The sequence below is a fragment of the Maniola hyperantus genome, chromosome 20 (assembly GCF_902806685.2).
Source record: "Maniola hyperantus chromosome 20, iAphHyp1.2, whole genome shotgun sequence".
Lineage (NCBI taxonomy): Eukaryota > Metazoa > Arthropoda > Insecta > Lepidoptera > Nymphalidae > Maniola > Maniola hyperantus.
In genome coordinates this window covers 6982113-7009012 of record NC_048555.1, presented here as the reverse complement: position 1 = coordinate 7009012, position 26900 = coordinate 6982113, and the positions used below count along the sequence as shown (strand labels likewise).

Sequence of the window (26900 nt, the reverse complement as noted above, 5' to 3'; positions counted from 1 at the left end):
TATTACACAAATGCACAAATATTTCCTCCAATTTTCGGTGGAAGTTTGCATGGTGATGTACATCATATATTTTTTTAGTTTTATCATTCTTTTATTTTAGAAGTTACAGTCATTTTACCACTTTGGAAGTGTCTCTCGCGCAAACTATTCAGTTTTGAAAAAAATGATATTAGAAACCTCAATATCATTTATGAAGACCTACCCCACCCCACACGTATGGGTTTGATAAAAAAAATGAGTTTCAGTTCTAAAGCACACACTCACACAATCATACACACACTGTTGTAATTTTATTTTATTATTGGGGCCGATTCTCTAGTACACAATCTCTAAACTAAACTAAATTAACAGGTCTAAATCTAGTGCTATCCTTTTCTGCAAGCAACATTATGAAAGGGATAGCAATAGATTTAGGCGTGACATTTTAGTTTAGTTTAGAGATTGTGTACAATGGAATTAGCCACATTGTACATTTATTCTAACTCTATTCTGTTAAAATAGTTTAATTATAATATTAAGTAATCTCTTTTGGCCTTCTGTTATACCTAGATTTAAATTAAAATAATAATTATGTATTTACGCTGTTGATTACTTTCAAATAAACAAAATAAATAAAATAAAAATAAAAGTATGGTGATTGGGGAACCCCAAAAATTTATTGTTTTTTTTTCTATTTTTGTGTGAAAATCTTAATGCGGTTCACAGAATACATCTACTTACCAAGTTTCAACAGTATACCTCTTATAGCTTCGGAAAAAAGTGGCTTTTTGCCATTTGGCTACGGAACCCTAAAAATGAATCGCTGAATGTGTTGCTAAGCGCAAATCTCGAGAACAGCTGAACCGATTTCGCTAATTCTTTTTTTATAATGTTCCTTGAAATACGAGGATAGTTCTTACGGAGAGAAAAGTTTAACAAAATTGGCTAAAAAAGTCTAAAAACACAACACTTTTCAAAAGATTGTTAAAAGTCAATTTGAACTTTAATACCATACCTACCTACCATAAAGTTTAAGTGGTAGTGGAGGGGCTCCGGGAAGGCAAAACAATTGAGTGACGTTAGTAACGTATAAATATTAATGTCAATATTTTTCAATATACGATGGTAACATTACTCTAAAACAAATTTTCTATGGTAAAATTAAAGAATCGACTGTTAGGCGGTACGAAGTTCGCCGGGTCAGCTTGTCTCTTTCTAAAGGTCGATGTACAATATTTCCTGCCGGGTACTGTACGAAGTACGAATACGGATGTATTTTAAGGTTAACGGTAAATATTAGCATTGTAACAAATACATAATATTATTGCAAAATTTTCCATAAGTAAGTACCTATTTAAATTTAATTCAAGGATTTTATGTGCATTGATATTGATGCACGTTACAATGGATGCATTGTTGAAATTATACGTTCAAATTTCACGTTATTGCGGCTAATTACCTCTTAATTACCTACTCTATTGTGTAAGCTTATATTTTGATAAGTAGTTTAATTAATATGATTTCTGTAAACGAATGACTGTTGTCAACCGAGAATATTATGTTGGTACTATTTCCGTTCATCATCGTATCTTGACGTGTGAGTAATATGTTGGCACTTGGCACCATTGCAAATCACACAATAATAAACCCTAACTTCTAACCCCGGCTCCACACGTTGGCCCTATTATTGGCCCCAACGCTGTTCGCCCAACGTGTGGATCAGGAAATTAGCATTGGCCCCAACACTGGCGCCAACGTTGGGAGTTGGCCATTCTGTGTCGGTTTTTCATAAGAATCTGCGCCAACGTTCGCGCGATCCATCCACACGTTGGCGCCAACGTCAGTCTTGTTGCAATTCATATCGAGTGGGTACGTCCACCATCTTCTTAGAGGTGTAATTTTAAACAAATAGAAATAACATGCACTTAGTATTGTAGAAGCGCTTAGAGCAATTATTTTGATTTCTGTATCGGACATCACGTTGGCTCTGACGGGACAGAACTAGTATTATGGCCAACATGTGGACATACATTGGGGCCACTGTTGGGGCCAACGTGTGGAGCCGGCCTCAGGAATTCAGGAATAAAACAAACAAGCAATGGTGCCAACATATTAGTCACGCGTCAAGTTAGGATGAACGTGCAATTTTCTGTTCCGGAAAATCAAAGAGTTTCCAAGGAATTCTTTAAAAACCTCAATACACGTATAACCTCCCAAAGTTTAATAAACATGACTTCTATACTAGTTTACATGAAAAGTATAGTAATTATCGTTATTGTATCATCCGAGAATGTAAAAAAGCATCGATAAAGACCACAGGAAAGTTGTGGATTAGAGTGCCCAGTGAAATAAATATACGTAACACGCAAAGACTTGCTTAAAGGGATCCTATATGACTAACGACTTCAACCCAAATTTATTTTTGCAAAGATCACTTTGTTGTAAGTCTTACTTAATAACTTATTCAATTTATAAAGAGAAAACGATATTTTTTTACGTTTACTATGAGTTTTAGAAATATAAAAACTCGCTTATGCTCGTGACTTCGCCCGCGTGGACTTCATAAATTTCAAACCTCCATTTAACCCACTCAGGGGTGGAATTTCAAAAAATCCTTTCCTAGTGGATACCTTCTCTTTACCTACAAAGAACCACGCACCAAATTTCATGTATCTAGAACCAGCTGTTTAGATGTTTAGGCTGTGCGTTGATATATAAGTTAGTCAGGACTCTAAATTTATATATTGGATACTATTAGTCCCCGCGTGACATAGGGATGACATTTCTTTGTTTACATATTTAATGACGTCACATCATGGCTGACAGCGTTTCTCTTCAAATAAAAATAAAAACTGTATTTTTTAAATTGGATTTATATCCATCCTGCGTTTTTAATAATTGTTATTGATATATTTCGTTGTCTTAAGCAAAAATACTATAATAAATAATCATTTATTGGACGGAATTAGATATGAGTCAAGTAGCCTATTGGGCTGAATAATTGTACTCCCGTAGGCATTTAATCAGAGAAAGGGAAACAATGAACCATAACCGCAAGTTAAGTGAGCCATGAAAGAGTGCAAATTTTATAAGACGAGGGTTCCGTATTTTTTTTAATACCCAGAGAAATCTCCTTAAAAAAATCGAAGAATGCGAATTCGCAATCATGTAATATTAATTCCTATGAAAAAATATTGCTTTGTTGGAAAGAGGCTCCAGATACAATTTCTTTAAATATAAACATTGACGGTAATCTTTGAGTTCTAAAAACGAGTTTTGGTCTATACTTTGCTACATTGTATCAGTACTTCGTTCCATTGTTACGTAGTATGTGTAATATTTAGGTGCTATTTAAGAAATATAAACTGCATTTGTGGTTATATTCAGGCTTTAATTTCCATTCATTTTTACATAAACAATAGACAGAACGAACATAAAAGTTTCATCTACAATAATATTGAAAGTTAATTATTATTAGTAATTAAAAACTCCTAAAAAAATAGAAAACTCAAAAAAACTGGTTATTGGTATTTTTCTATTGGAGCTTTCTCTTTCTTCCGCTGCAGCAGATTAACATTTACTGGCTGCTCATAGTGCTGAGTAATTGAGGTATTTGTTTCATCCAATTGTACCGACAAGGAGGGCAATTTTTGTTTGATTTTCTATGGCTGTATTGAGTTTATCCAAAATTAAAGCTTGATCATCAGAGTGTTCATGTTCTCCGAGCTAATCACTTGTACCAGCTGCTGCGTCCAGTTGTGAATTACCCTGTGAAATAAAGTTATAATAAGTATTAAAACTAATGACGAATTAAATAGTGTGCACGGCAGACGTGTTGTATCTATTTTATCCACGATTTTTTAATAGGTGCAATAAAATTATAACTTTTATAGACTACGAGTACCTAAAAAGTAGGTAACCGACTTATTATCTCATGTCCAAGCGTTCACCACGGACCCCTAAAAGTTAATCCTTGACAGATTATTCAGCTGTTCATTGGGTAGGGCTTTGTCGTATATGTTACCGACTATCAAGCTCTACATCGATCTAGGGCTGACTTGTTAGACACAGGAGCTACTCGTATCAGCTTGTTGCTGATTAATATGCCCTTAGCACCTTAATATAGCTCTTAAAGCATTATAACGGTTCACATTGCTTGTCCACCATTTTCCATGTTCTAAACTATAATATTTTATGATATTTACTATTTATTTTTATTTTGTCTGCAAAATATCTACTGGTTTTGGAAAAGATTTTTAATAATTTATAAGTAAAAAGCTTATCGTCAAATTCAATGTTCCGTAACTAAGAAATTGCTGGCATTTTTATAATATTACAATCCATTTTATAATAGAATTTCCAAGAAAACAGTTATATTTCTTAGTTACGGAACATTGAATTTGACGATAAACTTGCTTTCCTATCAAATTTCAGACACTAATAAACAAATACAAGTTTCACTTACCGAAAATGAATTAACTTTTCACTTCAAAAATAGATATGTCACTTAGTGTAGTAAACACTGCATGCAGAATATCGAAATAATATAGCATTGGAGTAATATTTATTCACAATTTCTCTTTTAGCTGCATAAAAGCGCAAAGGAGATGGATTTGTAGTTTTAGCTGCATAATGGGTAACATACACTCTCTTTATCAGCCAATGTTCAGCTCTTGGGGCGGCTGGATAAAGTGGCGTGCATCATCTATTTGGTAGAGTATAGCTTGTATCGTTGACGGACATAGGACACTTTTTATCGCGAAAAATCAAAGAGTTCCTAAGGAATTTTTAAAATTCTATATCCGTGCGGACAAGTCTTAGTATGAAAATTATTCCTCGCTACGCATCCTTACATTTACGTGGTAGGGAAGCGCCCTAAGGGATTTTTATGATAAAGCTTAGATCTCATTTAAGTAAAAACAAATCGAAGAAGCAAGTAAATTTTTTGCATTCAAAACATTATAAATTTTATTGATATTTAATTTCCTATGTCGTTAACGCTAAACGTGTTGCGGTAATTGTTTTAGGCAGTGGTCCGACCCGCGCCGGCGAAAATACGACTGACTATCGGTGATTTTCTCTCTCAAGAAACGCACAATAAATGTACATTCCGTGTAAACGAAAGAGATGCATATATCAAAAGTTGCTCTCTGACTGTTCACACTGCCGGCGACGACTCGCTTTACTAGTGTTGTCGCTGAGCGACGATCTTTCAAAAATAAACTCGCTCAGCGATGCTCGCTCGCTGTTGTGTTGTAAACACGTGTAACGCGCGCGCAGGTTTGCACAGGACTGAGCACAGAGTACTTTGTAATATATGTATACTTTGTAATAACCGCTTATAGCCCGGCGACAAAGCTATCGAAACTACACACTCGCTTCCCGCTGATCGCCAACTCGTTTATAGTTTCTAGTTCTACTTGTTTTTCGTTCGTCGTCGGCGGTCGGACCACTGCCTTACGTAGACCTGTATTTGTCGCATTCCCTACTATGTCAGAATTACCTAGGTACATATTATATTAACATTCTATTAAGTACCTAGGTTTTGTTTAGTGGAAAATTTTACAGGAGTATAATGTCTATCCATACCTATCTCCTAATTATTACTCATGCTAATAATTTAATTTATATTTATTAAGTATGCACAAGTTGTTTATTATACCTACCTTCCAAACTCGAAGTTTAATTTGAAAGAAAGTATAGATAGATATTAGTTGGTTCTAAAAAAAGTCGACCAAGTGCGAGTCAGGCTCGCGCAATGAGGGTTCCGTACTACAATCGTATTTTTCGACATTTGGCACGACAATTCAAAAACTATGATTCATAAAAATAAATAAAAATCTGTTTTAGAATGTACAGGTGAAGACCTTTCATATGATACCCCACTTGATATAGTTATCTCACTTCGAAAGTTGAAAATACCTATTAGTTCATGACCACAATTTAATTTTTTAAATAACCCTAAATTTACGGTTTTCAGATTTCCCCAAATGTCAGCTATAAGATCTACCTACCTGCCAAATTTTATGATTCTAGGTCAACGGGAAGTACCCTGTAGGTTTCTTGACAGACAGACGGACAGACGGACAAACGGACAGACAGACAGACAAGAAAGTGATCCTATAAGGGTTCCGTTTTTCCTTTTGAGGTATGGAACCCTAAAAATGTCTTTTGGTCTATATTATTGTCGTTCGTTCGTCGTATAGGCACTGAAATGGACGTAGGTATTATACAAGTAGGTACGCTGGAAGAGGTGTGTCATGCAAAATGAGTTAATTTTGTGCCGATTCGATGCACCCCACCGAGCGTACAGGGAACTACAATTAAAGTAGGTGATACATCCTACCTAACTAGCCCCATGCTATGATAATTTGTCAAGTATTCTATTTAGGCCTAGAAGTGTTAAGACTTGAGATATCCTGGAATCGGTAAATATAATCCATATCCATACTAATATTATGAACGCGAAAGTCTGTCTGTCTGCTAGCTTTTCACAGCCCAACAATTTAACCGATTTTGATGAAATTTAGCAGATAGTTAGCTTACATTCTGGGCACGGACATAGGTTTTGTATCCCGGAAAATCGAAGAGTTTCCACAGGATTAAAAAAAAAACCACGCGGACCAAGCGGGCATCAGCTCTTATTATTATTAGGCACTTATTATGAAAAAGAAAAACTCCACACATACTCGTATAAGGTCCTAAATTAATATAAGACTCAATTATCATGACGATAATGTAATTAGCGAGGAAGCACGTAAAAACGTATTTCATATTGCGTTCTTTGGTGTAAATATGACGTTTTGGCTATTTACGAACAATAGTTCAAGATAATTTCTAATATTACACCGTAAAATTATTATTATTAATATAGGTATTAATGATGGAAAATTCCTATTTGATACACTTACTTGATTTATAATAATGTAATCCATAGACCATACTAATATTATAAATGCGAAAGTGTGTCTGTCTGTTTGTTTGTCTGTCTGCTAGTTTTTCACGGCCCAAAAGCTTAACTGATTTTGATGAAATTTGGTACATCCCGGGGAAGGACATGAGCTTTTTACCCCGGAAAATCAAAGAGTTCCCACGGGATTCTTCGAGGCCCATCCGCTTAACCGCTTCTTCGCTCCGCTTCCCCGCTCCGCGTTAAATTGTATGATTTTTTTTACAAAAAATAGGATTTTATATTTATATTTTATGTACAAAATATAGCGTTTTCTAGTGTTATCATATCAGTAATCATCAGTAGTATCACCTGTCTTCGTTTTTGCTAGTGTTCTGGTTACACCCTGTAGAACAGGGTTATAACATTAAATGTATTTTTGAAACCTATAGTAAGGTATAAAGATTTTTAAAAAAAATCCGTTGAATAGATGAGGTCTAAAAGCGACCATACACATTTATATTTTAATCTTACATATAAAGTGCTCCCGTAAACGGCCAAACATGTTTGTCAAACACGCTGTCAATCAAATTTGCCTAACACGTAGTATGTTTGACAAACACGTAGTTTGTTTGACAAACGCAGCCGTACACCTTCAAGCATGTTTGACAAACAAATTTCCAAACACGTAGTTTGTTTGACAAACGCATCAAACACGACTGCAGACGTTCAAATAATTTGACAAACACGTTATATTTAACAAACTTGTTGTTGGGCGATTAAAGTTTGATAGAATCTTTTAAACTTTTCAAATTTCTATTCGCTCCCTAAGCGTATAGCTTTATTCAAGTAAGCTAACTTTGAAAGCAGTTAGTACTTACTAATAAAATAAAATAAAAATTGTCTAGTACCTACTACAGCGGATGCTTATTTAAATAAAGCCACGGAAAAAAACTACATAGTTGAAAAATCTGATAGCTAACAGTAACACAAGCAAAGCGCCTGGTAATTAATTACGGCAATGTCGCTTTAGTGGACTTTAAGAATGTACTTTCAAAGCTTTTATTAGCATTTATCATAAATTTAAAATTTTAGGTTTTAGCTCTATTTTTGCAAGTTAAAAAGAAGTTGTACTTACAAAAAATAAAATTATTGTATTCCTACCTATAGTTCGCGACAGGTCGACATAGCAATCGGGGTAGGGACACCCCGCACACCCGCACAGACCCTGCGCCCAACCGGTGCGGGATAGCGCAGGTGACGTGCGGGTGTGCGGGGCATCCCCCACCTCGTACTATGCCTATCAGGATAGCGCGGGTGACGTGCGCACATAACTCCGAAAAGTTAGAGGTGCATGCCCGGGATCGAACCCCCGACCTTCGATTAGAAGGCGGACGTCCTAACTACTAGGCTAGCACAGCTTGCCTCTGCCTAGTGCCTACTAATAATTAATATAGGTACTTACGTAATAACTTAACTAAATGAGAGCTGCCTATATTTATTTAATTAAATTTTAGACGCGCGTATCTAGATTCTAGGCAGAACAAAAGCTTGGAGCAGCTTTAAAGTGACGTAGGAATGAGCCCAAAGGACTAATAATTTAATTAGTTCTCGTTCTTAGAGCTGTACCTATCAACCTTGTAGGTACATAGTTAATTTGTCTTACTAGTACGTCACAATCTAGTCCCTCCTTTACTATGTTAACAGATAATTAGGTCGTTTGTATAGTACGCAACAGGTTGTAATGGCAATCGGGGTGTGAAGCGGGGGGACGCCCCACACCCGCACGACACCCGCGCTCACCCGCACCCGGTTAGCGCGGGGGCTGTGCGGGTATGCGGCACGTTCCCTCCCCGATTACCACCTCGACCTGTCGCGGACTAGGTATACCTAGGACCTACATTACTTAAGCTATTGGATTTAAGGATGCCTCATCTATAGTTACCACCTACCTTACCGGTCGAGTCCTACGATGCCATATTGTAGAGAGCGGTATAAGGGTACGAGTCCCCTTCCATCTTAGACTGTATCATCACTTACCGCCAGGTGAGATTGCAGTCAGGAACTAACTTTTAAATGGAATGGAAAAATACTAAGGTTTTGTTACAGCCCAAACAAAATTAAAGAGAGGTAAAACCTAGCGAACATAGAGAAAATCCGTAGGAAAACCAGACAAACGACTAGAAATTTAACTAGTTACAAAGATAAACACCTGACTAGAGATAGATAATTTTTATGTAATAGTGTAATAGTAAACTATCTATCTATAAGTATGAATCCAAAAGTTCAAAAGCTTGGATTAATTTCGTCCAAACTTCTGAATTCTCTTACCTACGTAGTAAATACTCGTAATAGAAATTATTCGTTTTTACATAGTCCGAATACTGAATACTGTATTTTGAAGAGCCGTATGGTATAACTTATGTACGTTCCACTTGACATATGTAGGTTTTAATATTAGGGGATTTCCGACAGTTGCTTGAACTTTTGAAGGCTGTTTATGAGCAAATCCGTTTATTTCGTGACTTCAAGAATTAAGATAAATTAAAATTATACTCAATTTTAGTAATATTTTAGCTTAATATAATTAAATAGCAAAAATACTGTAATTTGGTTCAAATTTATTGGTGAACTTATTGTTGCGCACATTTGCAAATAAGTCATTATTTTATTTATCTAGATTATGTTTTATTCTGATCTTGTTCCATTTAGAGAAAATCTAAATATATAAAAGGAAAAGCATACAGACTGACTGATCTATCAATGCACAGATCAAACTACTGGACGGATCGGGCTGAAATTTGGCATGCAGCTAGGTATTTTGAGGTAGGCATCCGGTAAGAAAGGATTGTAGAAAATTCAATCCCTAATAGGGGGCTTAAATTTGTATAGTTCATGCGGACGAAGTCGTGGGCATCGACTAGTATTTTTTTTTTTATAAAGAATATTAGCCATATTAAATGACTAATATTCCCCCCATATTAAATGACTAATATAAGTATTAAATAAATAGTAGAGGAACGTGCACAAAAATTAATTCATATGGAAGTGTCTTTGTTGTTTTCTGTTAGCTTTTTTAATATTGACATGTTAGGTTATTACATCGCAATAATAATGAGGTAAATTATTAAAACAATGTATGTACCAAAGTTACTACAGTATAATAATAAGTACCTACTCATAATTATTACTGTTACTGCTAAAAGCTCTCACACATTTACCACCGCGCCGTTGGGAACAAGGTCTGTCCATGATCATCTTTTTATACGTACTGATACTTACAACATTTTTTGAATTTATTGGTCTCCCTATTGAATATGGGTAAACTTCGGAAAGCGTGTTCAGAAACCTTAAAATTTTGAAAACGTAGAAGTGCGGAAGTTGGAGTATTTTGGCAATATACGAAAAATAGCAAGTACGACCTCCTTCATTCATAATTCGGCGGGAAATAGCCGGCAGAAGACCACCTGATCTTCCTGATTTGATCACTTAAAAAACCTAATTATCTAAATCGCCCGCTGCGTCACTCTGAGCTTTTTTATGACCGTCACTGGCAACACGCACCAGTTGAATAGGTAGTTACAATGTTGTCTGAAGAGTTTTTATTCTCATAAATATAAAGAGTCATTAGCAGTCATTTGATACTCATCTCTATGTACCTATATTGAAATGAACATGTATTCAAAATATGAATTTGATTTATTGACCCGCTCCTACTTAACATAAGCATCTTGAAAATATTAAGTAAGTATGTGTATGCAAATAAGGCTACGGATTTTTTAAATAGAGCTAAGTAGGCATGTAATATATTGACAGTATGAACTAGGAGGTCTTGACTATAACCTATGTGAAACAAATAGAATCACTATTTCAAAGTACAATATAATATTACAAAATGTTACAAATAACATTAATATTTCGCATTGGGTACCGCAATTACAGTAATTTAGTTACTTAGTACACTAAAGCTTCCGGATAACCGTAAATATGAAATAGTTTACAAAACAAATCTAAAGTTAAAATACAATTTTAGAAATGATTGAACTTTGACTTACATGATGGTCATCGTCAAGGATATTACGTCGTTAGATAATTACGGAGTTTTTAAATTGGTTATATTATATTCAGACGGAAACAAGTTTGTTAGAGCTTCAAAGTCGCTAGAAGTCATTTGGGTTGCGTGTTTACAAATATTCGGACTTGATACACAAGTTTCTTGACAGCGTTATTAACTAAAATATTACACGTGATAAAAATGTGTAGTTAATTTGTAGTATAAATAAACATAATCTTATTAAAATGGTGGGAAAAGAAAGTGAAACTGAATTAAGTGACATAAAAGAAACTAAAAACAATGGTGAAGTGGTGAATGATCCTGTATTTGTGCCTACAGTAAAGGATAGGATAAAAGCATTTTTTAAATTCTTTACAGTGGAACCCTTTTTATTCTGTTTCATTTTACCTAACATTATATCAGCTGTGGCGGTTCAAAAACTGAATATGGAAAAGGCATGTCGTGCTGATCTTAATTACTCAGAATATATTTGCTCGGAAGCTATTTCTGGAAATACTGAAGATAACTTGACGATAGATGCTTTAGGTGGAGCTCAGGTTATGGTAGCTGATATGACAGCGTGGACGCAGCCCCTGCAAAGTGGCATTCCAGCGATAGTAATTCTGTTCGTTGGAGCTTGGAGTGATACAACTGGAAACAGAAAGTATCTGATGCTTGTTCCAGTTCTAGGGGAATTAATTTCCTCGATAGGATTGATTCTGGCAAATTATTTCTTTTTGGAATGGCCTTTGTGGGTAACCGGGTTGATAGAAGCTTTACCTTCTGCGCTCGCTGGGGGTATTTCAATCGCTTTAATGGGTTCTTATAGCTACATAGCAGATATAACAACATTGGAGTCACGGACATTTCGAATGGGTTGTGTAGCTGTGATTGTAACATTGGGAATACCACTGGGATCGTCTATAAGTGGAGTGCTAACAGAATCAGTTGGTTACTATGGAATTTTTGGAATATGTGCTGCTCTCTATGCATTCGGATTTATTTACACGTGCCTTAGAATACACGACGTTAAGAATGTACCCATGGAGGGCACAGTGTTTGAGAAGTTGATCAAATTTTTCAATCCAAAAAATGCTTGGGACACACTTTCACTTCTATTTTTGTCACCTAAGAGAGAGTTAATCCAAATATGGTTGGTTGTTTTGGCTCATATCGTTGTCATGGGCCCAGTTTTTGGTAAGTTTTCATAAATGTTTACATTTATGGTCGCTAATTCCGCTATGTGGAAAACCACAAGTTTTTAAAAATCGCACTACTAAATTTAGGTTGAAAAATGTTATTTCTTGTACCAATATAAATGCCGAAAAATCAGGTTCGCAGACACATTCCTTTTAGAGCAACAAAATGCATACAAAACGAGAATTCTAAAAAGTCACAGCGAATTTTGCAAGCACAACGATGTTTTTAGCGTTTAGTGATTTAGTATGCACAATTTATTTTTATTTTTATTCTAGGTGAAAGTGCTGTATTATTTTTATATACTCTGAAGAAATTTAGTATGGACATAGTGGATTTCAGCTTGTTTTCAACCTATTCCGTGTTGATGGGATTAATTGGTAATTTTTTCACATATTTTAATAACGTATGTCAAATCAAATGATTTATTTAAAATCAGACAAATAATATTATGTATTAGCTCATAAAGTTATGATAAAGCGGTTATAGGTATAATTTTAAAGATTAACAAAAAGAAAAGAAGCTTTAGATCAATTCCAAACAGGATCTCATTGGTTAAATCGTAAATGACTCATTTTCAAATACCGAATCAAAAGTTAATTAAATTTAAATATTCCATGCAAATTAAATTCATTTAGGATATGCCTTTTTCTAAGAATGGCAAAAGCTTTATGAGTCATTTACTAAACAATTATTCATACATGTGCATGTAGAAAATAGTATTTATCTACTTACCTATTTATTTTCACGAGTAAACGATAAACATGAAACGAATCATAATTTTCACATTAAAAAATATACTTTTCTTGCTGTCCAAATATTATTTAATTTAGTTTGTAATAACAGACATCGGAATACAATGTGCCCTATAAAAATGGCAAAATATGCACTATCAAATATACTGTTTAGAATTTACACTTATTTTGATGAGATTCACAATATATTTATAATATACTAGAGAATGCCCGCGACTTCGTCCTTGTGGATTAAGGTTTTTTAAAAATCTCGTGGGAAGTCTTTGACTTTTGAAAAAAGGTCGCCTATGTCTATTTCCAGAATGCAAGCTACCTCTTCCGAATTTCGATGTTAATGAGACATGGTTCCAGCGCAATAGCAATTTGCGGGACTTAATACATATTTAATATTTTTCAATTGTTTTTTCAGGAACGATAATCGCTGTGACTCTCTTCAGCAAGCGCTTACAGATGCATGATGCACTTATTGGTATCATAGCAACCACGTGCAAAGTGGTATCTAGTTGTGTCTATGGACTGGCTCCTAATAGATCATGGTTCTATTCAGGCCCATTCTTTGACCTGTTTGGAAACTCTGGTACTACAATCATTAGATCCTTGGGTACTAAAGTTGTGGCGCCTGAAAAAGTTGGTACGTACATACATTTTTAACAACTTCAACAGCTTCAACTATTATTTTGATATCGGAAGTAATACTTTTTTTTAAAGAATATTAGCTATGCCAAATCAAGACTGATATACCCCTTAAGCGTAAAGCCTGTGCTAGGAGTAGGTAGGTACGACAATAATAGTGCAACGGGTGGGGTTTGAACCGGCGACATTTCGGAATTCGGTCCACTCTCCAACCGTTGAGCTATTGAGGCTCTAAAGAGTCACCTAAGTTCTAACTTAAGACCGAATTAGCAACTTTATTAAACTTTAGCGAAAAACTTTTCGGTTAAATTCTGAAAAAAGTACTTAGGTACCTATTCAATAATCAGTAGGTATATATCCCGCAAATTGCTATTGTGCTGAAACCATGTCTCGTAAACATCAAAATTAGAATTAGAATTTGTTGAAATGACGTCATTTTGACGTCAGCCGAAATAAAAATAAACTTCAGTCTAGTGCTGACGTCACTAAAATGGTGGCTACGCGCATTAGCAACTTGCGGGACTTATAGCAACTTGCAGGTACCTAGGTTATACTTACATGCTGATCCCGAGGTTTGAATTGTTTGATGGCTACCATGCTGCTATTTTTCATTCCTTCTTCTAACTTTGCTCTATGGCTTTTATAAATGCTACACCAGCACAATGCACTTCGCCAATGTCACGTAGAATGGAAGAGCCACAGAGAGGATAATTTAAAATAGAAAGGGCAACTCAATTAATGAACTTCTTCTAGTCCGAAACCCACTACTAAGTATAACCCGTGAAAAAAGACTTCTCACGCGTTATTTTAACTTTATGTGTCAAATTTCATGTCAAAAGTACCATTATGGTCCTTATTTTAATAGCTTTTGATATGACAGTTGACCCATAGAGTTAAAATGGCGCGTGATACGTCATTTTGTACACGTGGTGTTAAAACTTAAGCGAGGATAGGTATAGGTATAGCATAATCTGTTTACAGTTACCTACTTACATTAAAAAAAAATTGTGTACCTAATTGTCTAGCGAATTCCTTAATAATTATTATCTTCCTCTTCAAAAAGTTAAAATAATTACAAGTAAGTAGGTAGGTATATTGTTAAGAGTAGATGATGAAACAGAATCTAGTAAACCTTGAGGCTCAATTGAAGATGAAAACGGATTATAAAATTACTGGTCAAATGCGTTTTAGAGCACGCTTTAGGTAGGGTTCCGTAGTCATGGTAATACAAAAAAATCCTGTCCAAGAATTATTGAAATAACGTTGTCCCTCCAGTCGAATACATTCTCCCTCACTATTCTATGAATTTAATCTATTTAGATCCTATTCGCGGCGGTACGCAATTTTTTTGTGATAGTTTTCATGTTCCAAAAATAGACGAACCAGCTGAGCAATAGCTTCTTTAATGTCCGATTTAATTTCCTAATCTAAGATTCTCACGACAAAGATTGAGAGAAAGACGTATATGACGTAACTATGGTTTTGCTTCTTGAAACTGAGGATCCTTAAAAACTTGCCTTATAAGATGTAATAACAGTGTGTCTAGTAGATCCAACAGTAAATTCCAGGCAACCGCAAAAACCGGATTTCACGTAAAGATATCTGAATGTTAGAATGATTTGTAATGTATCTTAATGTCCAATGAATCTATCATGTTTTATGGCTGATCACTGCTTTGCAAAGCTAATCTTTATTTGTGTAAATTAATATAGGAAGCTACTCTAAAGGCCAACGCATACAGACGTAGCGCAGTGGCGTCGAGTCTTTTGATAACTACCGATCTCTCATACGACTGTCATACGATACTTATTGGTATACTTATTGAAAAAAAACAAGGAGAATGCGCACCGCGAACTAATACAGCGATGTGTACCAAAGCAAAATAAAGCTTAGTTTAAGTTGTAACACGTTGTAATGAAGAAAGTCGCCTCGCCTCGGCTCTACTGGTCTGCGTTGCGCCCACGTAGTTTTCTCTTACGTTGTTCAAGGCATGAATAGAATCTGATAATACTTTCGAAGAGATACCGACTAGATACATAATATGGGCACTTATATTATTAATAATAACTTATAAACAGTATTTTTAAAAATCTTTACTATTTTCTTGATTCCAGGCAAAATGTGTTCACTGATCGGATTTGTTGAAGCTATAATACCAGTCATTTATACACCACTATACAGCAAAGTCTATTCTAACACTTTGGAGAGCCTTCCTGGAGCCTTCTACCTTCTCGGCGCATTGATGACTGTGCCTGCAATCTTTGTGTTCGCGTAAGTAGAGTTCTCAAGCAGTTTCCTAAAACTCGTCTGGGCGGAAGAAAGCCTGAAACACGAACAATGCATGAGGTTTTTTTATTGTGATACAAGTTAGCCCTTGTCTGCAATCTCACCTGATGGTAAGTGATAAAGCAGCCTAAGATAGAACCGGGCTAACTTGGAAGGGGTGTGGCAGTTTCATTGAACCCATACCTACCCTGATTGGTTTTTACACTGCATCGAACCAGAACTCTAAATTGCTTGGTGAATGGCTTTGCCGGTAGGGTGGTAACTATAGTCGCGGCCGAAGCCCCCCACCAGACAAAACACGAAATACAAAACGCGCGCATGCGCGTGTACTGCCACAGAATACCTACCTACTTAAGGCGATATGCGTCCCAAAAAAGGTGTTGAGACACATTTCGGATGTTTAAAGAATCAAGTTTTGGCCTGAAAAGCTACAAATTGGTTTATTTATAGCCTAGCCTTTTCCCATGTTAGTTGGGGTCGACTCTAGAAATATTTATTTATTATTTAATATTTTAAAATTTAAAGATATTCTTTAGTGAATTACGAGAAACAAAACACGATTTTCACAATTGGCTCGATACAAAAAAATCGCGAAGTTTCTCCAAAGTAGGACGCATTTTTTATAAGATCATTAGGAGAAAACCCAGTTTTATTCGATTGATAAAACCAATTTCAATAAACTTTCGTATTTACGTTCAACGTTTAATATACCTACCAAGGGAATACGGTATTATTTTATGGTAACAGAGCACATAGAATTTTAAATATAAATATTTATAAAACCTTGCAACTTTGCGCTCGGACGGCCTAGACTTTTCCATACATTTCGCTTTTGTGATCCCATTTCGCCTTAATAGTTGTCTATCGGTTTTTCGAACTATGTGCCCTGCCAATGGAAGTTATGTCCGTTGAACTATGTCGGTTATTATGGTTCTCCTACGGGTCTCCTCATTTCTGATTCACGTACAGAAACTCCAAACATCACATAGTAAGCAATCAGCTTAAACATTAAACGTATTTGTTTCAGAATTATTTACACGATATACCGGAGAGAACAAAGGGATGTGGTTAAGAATCCTGATGCCAAGGGGATGTATGCACACGATAACGCAGTCACCGTACTGTGAAAACAAAAATAAGAGTAATTTTAAAAATATTTATAGGTTCAAAAGCGAATTAATTAATATGAAAAGTCTACTTAGTAGAACAAAATGTACAGATATAGTAATAATGTAATATTCTTAATAACCAGTTTATCTTAGTAAGTAATAAAGATTTCTTATAAAATCAATTTTTTTTATTTTTTTTTAAATCATCAAATGCTAAAAAACGCAGAAATAACAAATAATAGGCAGAAAGACGCTAGACACAATCGGCGAAAAGCCGTGCCGTGAAATGTGGAAATCATTTCAAGAGATCCCTACGAGAATACCTAGATATCACCAGTCACTTAGACCGAGAAGATACATGTTTTAAAGGCTGGATTCGCTAACTCAGTGTTCAACGATGAAATACTCATAATATTATTTATTTTTAATCCATTGAAGGTTCTCTCCGAAACAATGTTTTAAGATCACTCAATGAACCAGCAATGTAGAGGCAACCAATATCAAATGAGCTTGGTGGCTAACATTCGGTGTTAGACACTGAATTAGCGAATCACTTCAATCATTTTAGAAACCGTGATAGCCTAGTGGTTACGACATCCGCCTCCTGTTCGGGAGGATGGGAGTTCGATCCCGGGCACGCACCTCTAACTTTTCGGAATTATGTGCGTTTTAAGAAATTGAACCTCACCCGCATTAACGGCAAAGGAAAACATCGTGAGGAAACCTGCAGGCCTGAGAGTTCTCCAATGTTCTCAAAGGTGTGTGAAGTCCGCCAATCCGTACTTGGCCGGTGCGCAGCGTGGTGGACTCCATAGTGCAGTGAAAAGGAGATCGCCCGTGAACGGGCCCTCTTTTGTGGCATCGTGTCAAAACTTAAATTAAATTTTTAAAAAATGTGTTATTTTTTTACGATTATGTTTTATTACGACTTTTTTTCACTCTATTATTGAAAATACCCACAATTACAGTTAGAATCGTAGACATGCATTTATTTTGAAGAAGTATTAATTAAATATAACCTCAATATCAGCAATATAAAAAATAAGATTTCTTTATAACCTGGGTATAAATAGAAATCGTTTGCAGAATATAAAGAGTTACTTATTTGTCTACAAAATAAAATTAAAACCATGGTGACATAACAATTATATTAGGGGGGGCCCAAAGCTCCTAAGAAAATGGGCAATCTCCTTTCAAAATTGTGTTGATAATTTTGATATTGATATTATAGCGATACATAAACATAACACCGAAAATAATTTACAATTTATGTCCGAACTCATAGGAAACGCAGTCTCAGTTCCGGGCAAACCACTAGTTATTTATCACCCATAAATAAAGCAAAAGCATAATTTAAATAGGCACCCAATCTAGTTAACAAATGACTCATGTGATATTTTAACTTTTATTATATTCCTTAGGGGTGTATTTATATAAGATCTAAATGATAATAATTATTATTTACCTATTTACATTTACGTGATGTTCCTGGGAAAAAATATTAGCTAAGAATTTTATCATTGAATCCACTATTGCTTCTAAGTAATACAGTCTTATGAAATTTTATATGGCCGGCCTTAATTTACTGTATAGGTAGGTACCTTGGACGATTTAGATCGTCCAAGGTAGGTACAGGTCATGCTATCAGAATTCAAAACACCTTTGATCAAAACAGATTTGTCGTGGCGCCTCCTGTTTATGCTTAGTTAGACTCGGCTTGCCGCCCGGGTTTGAGGGTTGAAACCAGAGACGTCACGAAGGCTAGTTTGTGAATGTTTGATTATGCACTCACCCTTGCTCGATGCGCAGTCAGCTTGCGCGTGCGACACCAGGTTAATGCGCTGTCTTCACGGCACGGAGGCGACGGGCGAGGAAGCGGCCTTCCTCCCCGTCGCATAGGACGGAATCCATTGCCTCGCACTCTGTAATACATATATGGGACGGGCAGATTTCGCCTAGACGAAATCTGCCGGGGCTACTGTCTTCCTCGCCGCTAAGCGGGGAAGACCAGGGCTGACTAGCACTAAATTAAAGGAGGAATGGTTCCATCATTAGCCCAGCCATTAGGATTATAATTGGGTCCCATTGACCTACCGCGTTTCGGTCAGGTAACTGGCTATTCGTGCCGGCTCAAAGTGCCACACCTTTGCTTGCTACTTACGCCGAGAGTTAGCCGGGGTCGTCACTGACGTCGAGAGATAGCTGGTCTCGTCATCTGTATCGAGAGTTAGCTGTTCGACGCTAAGGCCTGCCACCCGAGGGCCCCTACGACTCTCGATACTGACGGATTACTTTCTCCCAGCCAAGTCCTGCCAACAAGGGTCCCAATGGCTCCCGACGCTGACGATTTACTATTCCGACTAAGGCCTGCCAATAAAGGGCCCTTACGACTCTCGACGTTGGCTACATGGAAACGTTCCTTATGCACACAATTAATAGCAATCAAATATAGTTACTTATAGTTAGCCACTTACGAGTAATAATACAGGATGCGAGGCACCGAACTGATGACGGCAGGCGTGCTGTGAGGCGAGGCTGCCGTGTTCGGATCCAGTCCACCACAATATGGTGGGCGCCGTGGTTTAAGGCTCCGACCACAGACAGTCGGCGTCGCGTTTCAAGTATAGACCATTAGACCCATAGAGTAAAGTCACAGACAACTTACCATAGTATTTTAAGCGTCGGGCTCTGGATTCCTCTCCTTCTAATCTCGTTTTGCTCGTTATTGTAATTAGATATTATAATTGGATGATTTAATTTTACGATGATTACTATTTATATTTTGTACAATTAACTATTTCGCGACGTTCGTCGCGACAAGATTAAAGTCTGAAACATTTTATTAAGCAACGAGTGACAGCAGCATGGCGCAATGGCAACTGTAGGGCGATTTCGTAAAACCTGCAGCAATCATTGGCTGAATTGGTTGTGATTGGCTGAATTTGTGCGATTCTTGTTGCAACAATGCATTGTAGCCAATAGCGAGCGAGCGTCAACCGATCAAAGGTGATTGCGATCGTGACATTATAGCTGTCATTCTACCGCAATCGCGCAGCTGTATAGGAAGCAGCGCGCGAATGTTGGAGCGAATCTTACGCGCGTTTCGCAGTAGGTATGTATCTTTGCAGTATTGTATTTTGCCCATTGGTTTAGTTAGCTTTTTCTTCTGCACATCATCATGAGGTCCTGAGTTCGAGTCCAGGTTTAAGCCGAGTTTTTTCTTACTTAGTCAATAAATTTTCAGATTTCTCAGGAAAGTTGGCGGTGGTTTTACAAATACCCCGTTCCTCGAAGAACACGTAAACCCGCGGTGCTGCATCTGATCTCTCTCCGGTCGTGTCAGATTGCCGTTTATTGGTCATCAAAGTATGAGAGTACACCTATGTTTACGCATACACTTGTGAACTGTGACGTTGTAAATTTTGAACTACTAATTAGCGTTTCGCTTTTAATTAAAATCTATTTTGTTCAAAGTATGTTGGTGCCACCTAGCATCAAGGTGCAGAACTACGCGTGGGTCGATGTTCAGAGTTCATTCGAGCCACAATAGATGGCGTTTGCTTCGTTGTCAATTGTCGTAAAAATAAAACAAAATAATTAAATAAAACCATAATATCATTTGTTTATTGTTAAGTCATTAACAAAACGGTTCTTATAATATATCCTTAGGTTCCGCAAATATTCAAAAATGAATTGGCTTCATGATCAAACTAAATGACAGCGGCCACACTCGGGTTGCGTCTGGCAACACCGATAGGTGAGATTTAGAATTTTCCTGGAGTCAACATGTGAAGACGAATTTTTTTCGTTCCAGGAAAATCTCATTCTTTTTCGCCCATGGCTTCGCCTGGGAAAATACAATAGTCATAAATTTTAGTCATCCTAACGTATTTCAATGTTTCATCAATTATGGTGAGTGAAAAATCAAGTAATGTGGATTCGACAAAATGGCGGTTTGGTTAGAGAAAATCCTAATTTTATGATTTCATTCCAGTTCCAGTTATTTTATCTTCCCAAATAAATGAGGATAATGGGTTGTGGGTGGACTTCTGAAAACCATTGGTGGCCAGGAGTTCAATAGGTGAGTTGTGTTTGATCGGGAAAATTCCACGTGTCGAAATTTTCACACAGCACAAATTATAATCTTGTTTTTCTTTGTTACAGGGTTTTACGTTTACGTTTTACGTTTAGCTTCAGTTTTCCGTTTTAGTTTTCCGTTTGCGTTTTCGGTTTTCGTATTTATTTCTTTTGCACATTCACGTTGACAACTTAATTGCTATGGATAAGACTTGGTGAAAATCTTTGTAATGAAACATTTCGGTTGTGAAGAATCAAATAAATTGAGTTTTGGATCTTGGCCGATGCCGTCCAGCTACCTTGCAGTCTTCGCACCTACAAGTAAGCAAATGGTTGTATCCTGCAACAGTTTAGTGAACCTTCTTAGTGTATGTGTACAGTAAGAACCCTGTCTTTACTACTGAGCTTTTATTTTGAAACAATTTTATGAATTTTACTGTGTCATTGTCTATTCCATGCCAATGGCATCTTAAATTTAAAACATAGATCTTATGTACTATCTACCTAAGTTATTCTAATGTATCTAAATTAAGTCTTGGCATTAAGCTAGAATAACTAAGCATTATTAGCCATCATTCTGTATTAAGCGACCCCGGTAAAAGTTACATTAAAAACAATTTTGCCTAACATCTAGCAAATTTCATTTATAACACCTCATATGCATTACAAGGGAGTCGACGGCTAGCTTCTATTCTTTACTAGGTAGATAGATCAAGTAAAGTAAATTAAAATTATTTTTTTTTTCCCTCTAATCTTTGTAAGGTGGTAGATTATTCCGTATCCGGGTATATTTCTATTCCGCCCGATTTACCACCCTTACAAATGGCGCCCGAACGTTTTTTTATATAGTTATTTCAGTATATTTTGAGAAATTTTGTGAATTTTATGAAATGTACTCCGCTGATTGTACAATTTTCTAAGTAGTGACACATTGCAAAGAGCACTAAGCTGTTTTTTTATGGTTAACTAACTAAATAATAACTAATAGTTAGAAATTTTGTTTGATAGTTTAAGTAATTTTCTGAGTATAGTCCAACATTGGTTTTTTTTTCTTATTTAATTAACACATTATAAATGGTGCTTATGCCGTTCAATTATGTTATTTGACTTACCTTGGAGGTGTATAAGTGAATGTTTGCCTTCAGTTTAGTAATAAACATTGCTTAACTGAGTTGTTGTTGGGTATTGCTTTCAATAGTAAGTACATCTTATGTTTGAAAATTCCGGTAACTTAGTATAATTAAAGTTTTGAAACGCTATGTCCTGTTAACTAGTTACACACATACATTTATAAATACTAAGAGTTACAACTTGTGAAACTAAATATATAAACTATATTCAGAGATTACATTAAGTTCAAGTATGAAGTTATGAACAATTTTTTTTTGTCAGTGACTTGATACTTCATTATTTTGTTGAAATTTTGTTTAGAGCTGTGTTAAGGTTATGATAAAAGCTACTTCACACACAAAACATGTTAAGTTTAAGTGAATGCTGGTAGTTTAAAGTGACATTTAGAAACAGATTTTGTTGTATTTTAGGTTATGTGTTAAAAGTGTAAAGTAACAGTCATGAAACCATTGCACAATCTCTTTGTTTTTTTTTGAAAGATAATATGCTAGTCAGAGTTCATTGCAACTTTGCTGCCTGTTTACTTTTGTAATTGTAAAGGTTGTAACACACTGTGTACTCATAAAGGTGATACTGCACCTTACAATCATTTATTCAATTTTGGGAAGTTTTATTTTGTTATATTTTGTTTACTATAGTAATAATATGTGCTTGTATTATTAACAATATTTTGGAATAGGAACATAATTGATAAAATAGTTAGGATAGACTTAAGAATATTGTTTTTGTTGTGTATTTTGCTTGGGTATATTTAATAGTTTAAATAACTTCTTTTGTGTTTGTGTTTAACCAATTGGTATAAGGCTAAACATAGACAGTTACACAAGCTCGATATTTTGTTAAATGTGTTTTGACTTAACAAAATGGAACAGACTTTTGCCCAGTTTCATTCACTTTTGAAGGACGAATTGTGTTATGAGGTATCCATTCGTTCCGAAACTCCAGCACCTACAGTGCTAGGTTTAAAGAAACAGTTAAAACAATTAATTCAGGAAATTCCTTCTGAATCAATTTTAGAGACGGATTTCACTTCTGAAAGTGAGTTAGGGGTTATTACTAAAAAACTTCAAGACTTAGAAGATTTATTAAAAAAGTGTTCTGACACTAAAGATAGACATGCCCTCTGTAGGTCTAAAGCTTTAGCTTCACATTTGTACTTTAGAATTTTGAGAATACAGTGTTCCGAACTCAGCTTAATAAGTAGGAAGAGTGAATTACATACAAAGTTGCAGAGTTTGATTTCCAGATTAGATGCTGACAATGAGTCGTCTCACGACGAATCACTGGATTCCGAGAGTACCGCCGTTGACTGCACTGGTGATAAAAATGTTGCCAAGTGGAAGTTAAATTTCAACGGACAGGGTGATCCGCGCAGTTTCATCGAACGCGTTGAGGAATATAAAAGATCTTATGGCGTTTCAGATGGAAAATTATTTGTTTCTGCATTTCATCTTTTTACAGGCCGAGCATTGTTATGGTACAGAGGCAACAAATGTCAAGTTTCGTCTTGGTCAGAATTGAAAACTTTATTTTTAGAGGAATTTGATGCAGTAGATTATGACTACAGGTTGCTAGGTGAAATTCGAGCAAGAACACAAGGCTCTGAAGAACCTGTGTCTATCTATTTCGCTGTAATGTTTGGCATGTTTTCAAGGTTGTCAACACCACTTTCCGAAGAACAAAAGTTACAAATTTTATTACATAATATTCGCCCTTTTTACTCAGAACAATTAGCTCTTGTTGACATTAAGTCTGTCGCAATGCTGAAGGAAAAGTGTCGCAAACTAGAGGCTGCGAGGCAGCGTTCCGCCTTATTTTCTGAGCCTACTAACAGTAAGGCAACTTTAAGTTCAGAGTTTGCTTACAAACAAGTGACAAAACAGATAAACACACTTTCAGTCACACCTGCACCTAAGGTTGATACAAGTAAAGGCACTGATTTTTCGAAAACAAATAAACAACTATGTTACAAGTGCGGCAAGGGTAACCATTCCTTTAAATTTTGCAGGACAGTTCCGAAATTTATTAGATGTTTTTCGTGTGGACGTCAGAACTTTACAGTAAAGACATGTCCAAGTTGTAGTAAAAAGGCGATTAGTAAACCCGCTCCGGACAAAAATTCAAAAAACTAATTAGTAAGAACTGTGCAGAGACACAAGTAAATAACTTGGTCATTAACAACAAAACATCCCTTTTACCTGACACAGTTCTGTATTCAGTGGATAAACGAGACTTTAGGCCACATTTAAAGGTTTTTGTTGACGGTTTTGAGATTACAGGTTTACTAGATTCCGGTGCTTGCGCGTCAATTTTGGGTAACCAGGCGCACAAGGTTTTTTTGAGATTCGGTTATAAATTGCATAGCAGTATTGATACCACATTTTCAGTGGCAAATGGAGACAAACTTGATTGCATGGGTTATATGTTTATTCCGATTACTTATAATTCCGTAACTCACATAATAAAATTTTTTGTAGTACCCTCTATAATAGCGGATGTTATTTTTGGCTGTGACTTTTGGAAAACATTTCAGTTAGCCCCTGGCATTTTTGATAATTTAGAATTAATTAAGGCACCTTCTCAATTTTACAATATTTGTGCGATTGATAATGAACAAATCCATACCATCACTTCTTTTGAAAACTTATCATCTCAACAGAAAGAATTAGCCCAATCTGTAGTAAATAAATTTTTAGATATTTCTTCAACGAAAATTGGATTGGGTAGAACAAAATTAATTGAACATGTTATTGACACCGGTGATGCCTTGCCAATAAAAATAAAACAATATCCACTTTCTCCCGAAAAGAAGGAAGCTTTAAGTAAAGAGTTAGATAGGATGCTGGAAATGGACGTAGTTACTCCGAGTGAAAGCCCTTGGAATAACCCAGCAATTTTAGTGAAAAAGGCAAATGGAGACTGGAGATTTTGCCTAGATTGCAGGAAATTAAATTCAGTGACAAAGGGGGATTCATACTCAATACCGTACATTCCACAAATTCTAGATAGCTTGAAAGAGGCAAGGTTTTTATCATCGATTGATTTAAGTTCAAGTTTCTGGCAAATTCCGTTAGCTAACGACTCTCAGGAAAAAACCAGTTTTACAGTTCCTGGTAGAGGGTTATTCAAATTTAAAGTCATGCCGTTTGGCCTATGCGGTGCACCAGCACGACAGCAGAGGTTAATGGACCAGTTATTTAATCAAAATTTTTGTAGTGATATTGAAAATGGAATAGTATTTTGTTATATAGATGATATTGTTATTTGTTCTGCTGATTTTGAAACCCATTTAATTTTATTAAACAGAGTTCTGGATAAACTAAAAATGGCTCAACTATCCATAAATTTTGATAAATGTAATTTTTTTAGAAACTCTTTGAAATATTTAGGGTATATAGTGGATGAATTTGGTTTACGCACAGATCCTGGAAAAGTTGCCGCAGTTTTGAACTTTCCGACCCCAAAAACTGCACAGGAGGTAAAGATTTTCCTAGGCACTTGTTCTTGGTACAGGCGCTTTATTAGGAATTTTTCAACCATCGCTGCACCACTCAATAGACTAACGAGTAAAGGAAAGAACGCACCTAAATTTGAGTGGAGCGAACAGGCAGAGGTAGCATTTAATACATTGAAGAATGCGTTGGTAACCGCACCTGTTCTTGCGGTACCGAATTTTGAAAAACCATTCAAAATACATTGTGATGCTTCTGCATATGGTGTTGGCGGTATGCTAACGCAAGAAACCGATGGTTGCGATCATCCCATTGCGTATGTCAGTAGGAGCCTAAATAAAAACGAAAGGAATTACAGCGCGACGGAACGCGAGGCTCTAGCTGTGATTTTTGCAGTGGAGAAATTTCAGGCTTATTTTGGTTCCAAGCCAGTCACAATTATCACAGACCATGCATCCCTAAAGTGGTTCTTAAATTTAGAAAATCCCTCAGGACGACTCGCCAGATGGGGTTGTAGATTATCACAGTATAATTTTGTTATCGAACATAGGAAGGGTTGTGATAATGTAGTTCCGGATACCTTGTCGAGACTCATACACGTAGATGTAGTTGGTGATCGTAATAATAACTCTAGTCAACAAGTTTTGGTAGATGACTGGTATGACAAAACATTTAATGGCTGTAAAATCAATCCAGCAAATTTTCCGAATTTTTGTATTTTGAACGATAAACTATATCGTTACAGTAAATGTAAATACCAGCTTCTCAGTGAGTTCGACTGGAAAGAGGTAGTCCACAAGAACGACATCCTTAGCATTATGCAACAAAACCATGCAGATGCAACTGCAGGTCATTTTGGTGTGTTCAAAACTCATCGCAGATTATCCCTCAGATATTTTTGGCGTGGTATGTATAAGGACGTGGTTGAGTACGTTAAGAATTGTGATACTTGCTCTGCGTATAAACACACGACATCAGCCACTCCAGGTCTGCTTGGGAAGCCTAAAGTCTGCGAGAGACCTTTTCAGGTCATTTCGGCTGATTTAGTCGGACCTTTGCCTAGGTCTAAATCAGGATTTACATTTCTTTTTGTGGTGACGTGTTGTTTTTCGAAATATACAATGTTGTTTCCGTTACGGCGTGCCACAGGTGCCGCTGTTGTTAAAGCGCTAGAGAATTTTGTATTTTTGAACCATAGTGTTCCAGAGACTGTGATTGTGGACAATGGGTCCCAATTTACAGGATCTGAATTCCGTAATCTCATTAAGCGTTATAATATTCCGAAATTACACTACACACCACTGTACACTCCGCAAGTTAACCTTGTTGAGAGGTACA

The 26900-nt window shown here is 36.2% G+C and overlaps 1 protein-coding gene across 1 annotated transcript; it reads left to right on the top strand.

Annotated features, from left to right (window-relative positions):
- The first annotated feature begins 10958 nt into the window (after window positions 1-10958).
- Window positions 10959-17066, top strand: LOC117991706 (probable peptidoglycan muropeptide transporter SLC46). The gene is made up of 5 exons (XM_034979306.2): window positions 10959-12119; window positions 12398-12499; window positions 13284-13505; window positions 15622-15778; window positions 16821-17066. Exons 1-5 carry the CDS (start codon window positions 11168-11170, stop codon window positions 16918-16920), a joined length of 1533 nt encoding a protein of 510 aa, XP_034835197.1. The 5' UTR covers window positions 10959-11167; the 3' UTR covers window positions 16921-17066.
- The last annotated feature ends 9834 nt before the right edge of the window (window positions 17067-26900 follow it).

Excerpts from the sequence above, each read along its gene's own strand:
- LOC117991706 (XM_034979306.2), top strand. The coding sequence starts at position 11,168 with ATGGTGGGAAAAGAAAGTGAAACTGAATTAAGTGACATAAAAGAAACT. Across the intron at positions 13,506-15,621 it reads TGTGGCGCCTGAAAAAGTTG|GCAAAATGTGTTCACTGATC; the intron begins GTACGTACATAC and ends TCTTGATTCCAG. Across the intron at positions 15,779-16,820 it reads CCTGCAATCTTTGTGTTCGC|AATTATTTACACGATATACC; the intron begins GTAAGTAGAGTT and ends TATTTGTTTCAG.